This window comes from Physeter macrocephalus, unplaced genomic scaffold, assembly GCF_002837175.3.
Source record: "Physeter macrocephalus isolate SW-GA unplaced genomic scaffold, ASM283717v5 random_55, whole genome shotgun sequence".
Lineage (NCBI taxonomy): Eukaryota > Metazoa > Chordata > Mammalia > Artiodactyla > Physeteridae > Physeter > Physeter macrocephalus.
In genome coordinates, this window is record NW_021145340.1 from 116,198 (window position 1) to 124,067 (window position 7,870).

Consider the following 7,870-nt stretch of genomic DNA (forward strand, 5'->3'; position numbering starts at 1 on the left):
AACCTCCAGCCCCACCCCACACAGATCCCTCCCCCCATACAGATCCCCCATCCCTGCCTGCCCGCCCGCAGGGCTCTGAGAGCTCGTGGCTTCTGGGCAAGAAAGGCCTGGAAACTCAGGAAGGGTCTGACCCACGCCTTTCTTGCTTCCTCTCCACCCGCTCCCAGTTGACCACAGCCGAGTGGTCCTGCAGGGACGCGACAGTAACATCCCTGGGTCCGACTACATTAACGCCAACTACGTCAAGGTGGGTGTGCCCGCCGGTCATGGGGGAGGGGGGGCTGGGCCCTGGGGACCCCCGTTCGTGGGGGGGCTGGGTCCAAAGATGCACGGGCGAAGCCAGAGCTGTTGCCTTGGGTGGCTGAGTGTGGCAGGGGTGCGAGGGGCTCACTGGCCTGCGTGTCTCTGCACCCGCGTCCAGAACCAGCTGCTAGGCTCTGATGAGAATGCTAAGACCTACATCGCCAGCCAGGGCTGCCTGGAGGCCACGGTCAACGACTTCTGGCAGATGGTGTGGCAGGAGAACACCCGTGTCATCGTCATGACCACCCGGGAGGTGGAGAAGGGCCGGGTAAGCCGAGCCCCCCAACAGTCGTCCACCACCATTAAGCCAAAGAGACTTGGGGCACCTCGGAGGGCAAGGGTCCTTCCTTGTTGGGAAACTGAGGCACGAGGTCTGGGTACACGATGACTCCGGATCCCTGCTTCCCACCCTGGGCTCCCCTGACCAGCAGACCCAGCTCTCCGGGGGCCTCTTCCCTCAGAGTGTCCCGCTGGCCCGCTCGGGGCAGCAGCCCTTCCTGTCCTCTCGGCCTCGTAATACTCTCTGGATCAGCCCCAAACCCTCACCCCACGGGCAAGCTACCTCCCTGCCTGCAGGCTGCCCCCTTCCCACGGCACCCTCTGCAGTGGAGTGGCCGTGACCCGTGCAGAGCACACACTGCACCAGGCTGCTCCCTCTGAGAACCCTGCCAAGGCTTCCAGCTGCCTTCAGAACAGTCACACTGCCGGACCCGGCACTCAGGCCTGGCGGCTGCCCTCCAGCCCTCGCTGCCTCTGACCAGCCAGGCTCCCTAAGGTTTCCATGCCTTTGCGCGAGCTCATTTCTGCTAGGGACTGACTTCCCGGCTCTGCGCTCTCTCTGCCTCACAGACTCCTCGCTTTTTTTCTTTTCTTTTCTTTCTTTCTTTATTTTTGGCAGCGTCGGTTCTTCGTTGCTGCGTGTGGGCTTTCTCTAGTTGGCAGCGAGCGGGGGCTACTCTTCGTTGCGGTGCGCGGGCTTCTCATTGCGGTGGCTTCTCTTTGTTGCGGAGCACAGGCTCTAGGCACGCGGGCTGCAGTAGTTGTGGCACGTGGACTCAGTAGTTGTGGCGCACGGGCTTAGTTGCTTCACGGCATGTGGGATCTTCCTGGACCAGGGCTCGAACCCGTGTTCCCTGCATTGGCAGGCGGATTCTTAACCACTGCTCCACCAGGGAAGCCCGACTCCTCGTTTTTTGAAGACCCAGCTCAAATGCTCCCTCCTCTGTGAAGCCGTCCCTGGTTTCCTCTGTTCCAAAGAGGGAGGATTAGTCTCTCCCTCCCCCCGGCTCCTCAGCGGCTCTGGTTCCCCGCTCACCTATCTCTCTGTGAGCTCCTGCAGGCACAGGGGCATAGGCTGCGTCTTACTTGTGTCTGTAACTCCAGCCCGGTTTGCACAGCTTCGGGTTCAGTGCGTGTGCCAGCCAACGTGCACTGAACGACTTGTTAAGTGGCTGGTGAGGTCTCACCACCTGTAAGAGGCTGAGCCAGGCCCCATGTCTCTGGCTCTTGGCCATTTCATCTGTTCATCCATCGGATGCTGATGGGGCCAGCACCAGGGACTCAGGCCCTGCTCGAGGTGGGCACAGGCCTCAGTCCCCACCTTCACCCTCCCTTTTCAGAACAAGTGTATCCCATACTGGCCAGAGGTGGGCACTCAGCGCGTTTATGGAGTCTATGCTGTAACCAACTGCGGGGAACATGACACACCTGAGTACAAACTCCGCACCTTACAGGTCTCCCCGCTGGACAATGTGAGCGGCCCCCGCCCCTGCCCCCTGCCCCCTGCCCGGGGCCCTCCTCACACCTGTTCTCTTTGGTTGGGTCGAACGAGGCCATGCGTGGGAGCAGGGGGCACTGACTATGTCCTTGACCCAGGGGGACCTGGTTCGGGAGATCTGGCACTACCAGTACCTGAGCTGGCCTGACCACGGGGTCCCCAGCGAGCCTGGGGGTGTCCTCAGCTTCCTGGACCAGATCAACCAGCGGCAGGAAAGTCTGCCTCACGCAGGGCCCATCATCGTGCACTGCAGGTGAGAATAATAATAATGATGATATTAGTAATAATAATCAAAGTAGTAGCTGGCAAGCGAGTACTGCTAAGTGCCATGCGCACTTGTAAGCAATTTACATATTAACTCATTTAACGCCTCCCCTGGCCTCCACCTCTTCTGGGCTCCCTGATACTGTTTTTTGTTGTGTTTTGTTTTGGCCACGCCATGTGGCGTGTGGGATCTCAGTTCCCCCACCAGGGATGGGACCCGCGCCCCCTGCATTGGGAGCGAGGAGTCTTAACCTCTGGACCGCCAGGGAAGTCCCTGGGTTCCCTGATGACTCCAGACCCATGGGTGGAACTTAAGCTTGAACCAAGCCCATTGTTTGATCCTGTGCCTGGTGGGGCGGGCTTCCTCAGAGACTTCCCTGGATGTAGCATCTAGTCCCACCCTGCCACATACAGATGAGGAAACAGGCCCAGCCTCTTGCCAGGTCACCGCTGGTCAGTGGGGGAGCCTGGAGCAGGGCTCACGGTAGACCCAGGTCCTGGTCACTCCTGTTTTCTCAGACGCGCCTACCCAGCCGGTGTTTCTGGTGTTTCTCCTTGGGGTTGGTGTAGCTCCCCATCCCTTCTCTTTTCCATCTGCAGCCCTGGGCAGCAGGCTGAGGCTTCTTCATTGCTGCAACCTATCTCTCCCTTCCCGCCAGTGCCCCCAACTCAGGCCTTGGGCTCATGCACCACTAGCTCCACTGGAGACCCTCACGTTCATGATCAGGAGACCCCGTTCCTGCTAAGGTGGGAAGCTGAGGGGTCAGCAAGGAGGAGCAGGTGTCCCATCAGGCCTGAGGGGCAGCGTCCCGCAGACGGGCCTACTCAGCCGGCCTGGCCTGGGGGCATGGGAGGCAGCTGGCACAGGGTCCTGGGCAGACGCTGCTGCTCAACATTCCAGCTCCTCCACTCACTGGCTGTGCGATCTTGGGCAAAGGACTTGCCTTCTCTGACCCCCGGATTCCTTGTCCATAAAATCCGGGTCTTATAGGGTTGTTGTGAGTGTGAGACCCTCTCACTGTGTGTGGAATACAGTAAATACCCAGGAATGGGAGCTGTTAATGCTTTACTAACTCACGTCAGGCAGGGAACGGGGAAATGGGAATCTGCTGTGTCCTCTCCCCTTCCAGCTCCCTCCACGTGACCCCGGGGCCGTGAGGGCCGGGGCTTCCTCCTCTGCCCCTCCAGCAATTGCGTGTCCTGGGGCAGGGCCGGGGGGCTGAGTCTGGAGGTACCCCCCACGTGCTGCCTCAGGGACTCTTCCTCCAGGCCGTGCCCCCCCCCTTCTTGAAATCCCCATGGCCTTAATTTAGACGTTACAGGAAGGAAGTGGGTGAGGGGGTGTTATTTTTGACAATCTGGGTTTGAAATTAGACAGTGCAACTCGGGGCATTGGCCTGACTGGCCTAGCCGAGGGGGTGGGACTGGGGTCTGTGTGCGGTCCTGAGGCTCCTGGGGTCTGTTTGCCCAGGGGTGGCGGCAGAGGGTGGGGAGAAGGCAGACTTCCTGCTGCGATGCTCCCCCAAGTTTCCTGAGCCCGGTGGCTCCCGGGGCCTGCTGTCTTGGACGCTGCCCTTGCCCTGCCATCAGGATCTGAAGAAGAAGGGAAATGGAGCCTTGCGCGAAAGATGCTCCCGAGGCGAGGAGGGCAGCCTCGCTGGGGCCAAGGCTGTGGGAGAGGGCCGGGGAGGCCCAGAGTACCAGGGGAGCAGGCAGGATGTGGTCGGGGAACGGGGTCCCAGATCTCCTGGGGTGGGGTGCAAAGTGAGGGGTGGAAGCAGGCGGTGGAGTGCGGTGCTGGGAAGAAGGAAAGAGACGGGTGTCTGGGGAGCAGCGTCTTAGAGAGCCAGGTTCTGCCCCCAAATCCCCGGGCTGGAGTGATGAGCACGGGGGCGGAGCTGGGCAGACTTCTACCCTGCCTACCCTCCCAGTGACCCTGCCTGGTTCCTGCATCTCACATCTCGGGCCGGTTCCCTAAGCCCCGCCCCTGCCGCTGCTGCGCTGACGCCCCGCCCCCCGCTTCCCGGCTAGTGCAGGCTGGGCCTCTGACGGCGCCCCTTCTCTCCCCAGCGCCGGCATTGGCCGCACCGGCACCATCATTGTCATCGACATGCTTATGGAGAGCATCTCCACCAAGGGTGAGGGTGACCTGTGGGAGATGCGGGGCAGGTGGGGGAGCGGCCCCCCGCGTCCACCGCCTCTGCCCAGGGCCTGACGTCCGGCTGCCCTCCCTGCCAGGCCTGGACTGTGACATCGACATCCAGAAGACGATCCAGATGGTACGGGCCCAGCGCTCGGGCATGGTGCAGACGGAGGCGCAATACAAGTTCATCTACGTGGCCATCGCCCAGTTCATCGAAACCACCAAGAAGAAGCTGGAGGTCATGCAGGTGCGGGCAGAGCGTGGCCTGGAGGGGCCGAGGGGGGCGGAGGGCATTGTCCGGTGCTGCTGGGACCACCGGCCTCCCACCACACTTCTTCCCACAGTCCCAGAAGGGCTGGGAGTCGGAGTACGGGAACATTACCTACCCCCCGGCCATGAAGAATGCCCATTCCAAGGCCGCCCGCACCTCCTCCAAGTGAGTGGCCCCACCTCCCGCCTCCCGGCGTCTGCCCCTTTCTCTTCCCCAGCCCGACCCGTCCTTCCCAGGGAGGTTCGGGTTAAAGTTCAAGCTTGGTTCTTACAACCTGTGTTCCCAAGTGTCTCCTGAGTGCCCTCCACTTGGGGCCCGTGCTAGGCACTGATGTGTGAGATGGAGGCTCCGCCCCCAAAGGAGCTTCTAGTCTAGTGTAAGGACATTGTCGGGACTCGTCTCCTCGCTCTGCTGGCCTCAGTTTGCTCACCTGTGAGATGGGGGTGGCCCCGAGGGGCTGCTGGTGCTGGAGACCCCTGCCCTGCCTCCTGACTGCCCGCACCTGCCTGCCCCGCCTGCAGACACAAGGAGGACGTGTATGAGAACGTGCACAGTAAGAGCAAGAAGGAGGAGAAGGTGAAGAAGCAGCGGTCAGCGGACAAGGAGAAGAGCGAGGGTTCCCTGAGGAGGAAGTGAGCTGGGCCTGTCCTGGGGCGGCCGTGGCACGGCCCCTCCCTGGCCTGCCCTCAGGGGCCCCCCAGGCTCGGTGCTCTCCCTGGGATGCACGGGGCGGCTGCGGCCTCACCCTGTCTTCCCAACCCAACCAGACCTGTGTCTTGTCCCCCCTCCAGGTCCAACCCCCTCTTATCCCTTCCTTCCCTGTCTCTGCAGCCTCAGCCCCGTCCCTGCAGAGGCCTCCAGTGGAAGACCCAGAGCCTGAACCTCGGAGCCTGGCCCCCCATTTCACTGTAATTTAAATGGCCATGTCCCCACCTCCCTCTCCCAGCCCCTGTATATAGCCCAGCAAGGCCCCTGGCAGGGCCAGGCCTTTCTCTTGTAAATAAAGCCTCTAGGTCACTGTGTGTGGGTCTCTAACTCTGTTGTGTGCTTGGGCGGGAGGGGGAGGCGGGCAGGGAGCGCTACATGTGGACACAGAAAGCTGGGCCTTCACAGCCTGACACACGAGTGTGTGTGGGTCAGGTTCCGCCGTCTCGTGCCTTGAAAGTGGAGGATGCTCCTGCCAGGGTGGTTGTGAAGATCACTGAGATCGGGGATCGTGAAATTCGTTGCACTCTTGCCGTGTGTCAGGCGCTGTTGAAAAGACTAAAAGTGGTTATTGAACCGAGGTACCTGTATCATTCCTATTTTACAGTGGGAGAAACTGACACACAGAGAGATTAAATAACTTGCTCAAGGCCACAGGACTATTGAGCAGTGAAGCTAAGATTTTAACTCAGGCCTTCTGGCCCCAGAGCCTACATTCCTGGAGACGCAGCCAGGGTCACCCCCAGGGGGACACAACCACATTCTCCGGCCTGACTTCTACATCCAGGAGCTAAGAAGATTGATAACAACGGCCAGTTAACACAGGCCCAGGGCCAACCTCCCTCCCCCAGGCACCTGGTGTGCAAAGGAGCCCCACGCTCCTCCCTTTCTGGGGCTACTAAGAGCCCTTAGGCTCTTGGTCAGAGTTTCAGTTCTTCCTTCCCCTGGGTCCAGAGTGGACAACGGCGATGATTCCTTCTTTGCGTTAAGGCTTTATGTTGAGTGATGATGCTAGCCTCCTGGGGAGTTGAGCCTGAAAGAGTCTGACTCGGGAAGGCCGGCTCCCTGCCGCTGGGCTGGCTGAGGCTGGGTGGTCATTCACTCGGCATACACTTTGTTTATGGAGCTCCAGGCACTGGAGCAGTGCTGGGGCGAGATGGTGAACCCGACAATTCCTGTCCTGGTGGGAAGGCAGACCCAGAGACAGTCCACAAACATAGAATAAGTACAGACAAGAATTAAGAAGGACGCAAACAAAGGTGGAGGTGGGGGTAGCGAGCGAGAGGGCAGAGCCTGGATTGGGCGACACAGCCAGCTGAGCTCCCAGGAGCTGTCGCCCTCCAGGGGGTGCGTGGGTGGAGCATCACCTGTGGGCCTCAGGGCCCCTCTCCCAGCAACGCCCTTTCTAGCCCAGCTTGAGCCACACAAAAGAAAGGCGGGTCCCCTCCCCTCTCTCGCTGCCCTCAGGCTGACTGCCCGTGGCTGGGACTTGGACTCTCCAGGGCTGTGAGGTGGGTCCAGGGGCAGCTCTGCCCGGCGGGGGTGCCCGGTCCCTCTGGAGAGCAGAGCCAGGGCTGCGGGAGAGCGTCCTGCAGCTCAGAACTTGAATCGGCCGGGTCAGCGCCGACGCTCCTGGTCAGCTTGGGACTCCTGGCAGGGGCGGGCGCCCCAATACTAAGGGGGAGGAGGGAGGCGCCCCTGGGGGACCCGCCGGGATGTCCAGCACAGGTGGGCACCGGGCAGGGGCACAAGCCCATCGCTGCTGAGCTGAGCCCTCTCTGCCCTCAGGCTCTCTGGCAGGGGCCTGGGGGAAGGGGCTAGCTGGGGGTGGGAGCGGCCATGGGGCGAGGCCAAGGAGGAAGGCGAAGGGGGCGAAGACAACCCGTCCCTCCGACACCAGGCTCCCTGGTCTGGGCCCTGGGGCAGAGGAGGCAGGTAGAAGAGGAGACCACGGCCGAGGGTCTGAGGGTCGGGGCCTGCCGGGGTGACCAGGCCTCAGAGGAGGCGGCTGCGGCTGGCGCTGGGAGGGAAGGGGTTAAGGCAGCGGGGGGGTGCAGCCTATGGCTGGAGGACACACCTGTGCGCAGGGGCGGCGGGCGGGGCCCAGGTAGGAGCCTGCGCTGCCCGGCAGGCGAGAAGGAAGGAGGAAGAGTGGAGGCCAGGGCGGCTTCTAGGCCTTGAATCCCGAGCCTCGATTCCTCCTCCTCTCCGCGGCCCTCGCTCCCTGGGGGGCAGGCGGCCTGGTGACAGGTAAAGGCCGGTGGGAGAGGGGTCCTGGGGCTGAGCGAGGGACTGCCGGGGTGGGGGGGTGCTGAGGGCGGTGAGCTGGTGCCTGGGGGGCAGGGAGAGGCTGGGGGTGGCGGGGAAGAGATAGGCGGGGGGGGGGGGGGCTTCCGGAGCCTTGACC

At 62.1% G+C, this 7,870-nt stretch overlaps 1 protein-coding gene and 1 long non-coding RNA gene across 4 annotated transcripts in view; one reads left to right on the plus strand and one right to left on the minus strand.

Annotated features, from left to right (window-relative positions):
• PTPN6 (protein tyrosine phosphatase non-receptor type 6) overlaps positions 1–5,760 on the plus strand; it is a 10,318-nt gene extending 4,558 nt beyond the window's left edge. Inside the window, exons 8-16 of one of the 3 annotated variants that reach the window (XM_028483682.2) lie at positions 168–247; positions 422–571; positions 1,923–2,054; positions 2,179–2,333; positions 4,415–4,482; positions 4,583–4,734; positions 4,832–4,923; positions 5,280–5,390; positions 5,590–5,760. In XM_028483682.2, the coding sequence (XP_028339483.1) occupies positions 168–247; positions 422–571; positions 1,923–2,054; positions 2,179–2,333; positions 4,415–4,482; positions 4,583–4,734; positions 4,832–4,923; positions 5,280–5,390; positions 5,590–5,638 (989 nt within the window). In that variant the 3' untranslated portion in view covers positions 5,639–5,760. The other 2 variants (XM_028483684.2, XM_028483683.1) reach the window with 2 other exon arrangements.
• Positions 708–5,225, minus strand: LOC129391805 (uncharacterized). Its single transcript, XR_008616512.1, has 3 exons — positions 5,189–5,225; positions 2,215–2,327; positions 708–1,436 (listed from the first exon to the last, which is right to left on the minus strand). It is a non-coding gene; the product is annotated as an uncharacterized lncRNA (long non-coding RNA).
• Positions 5,761–7,870: the final 2,110 nt, after the last annotated feature.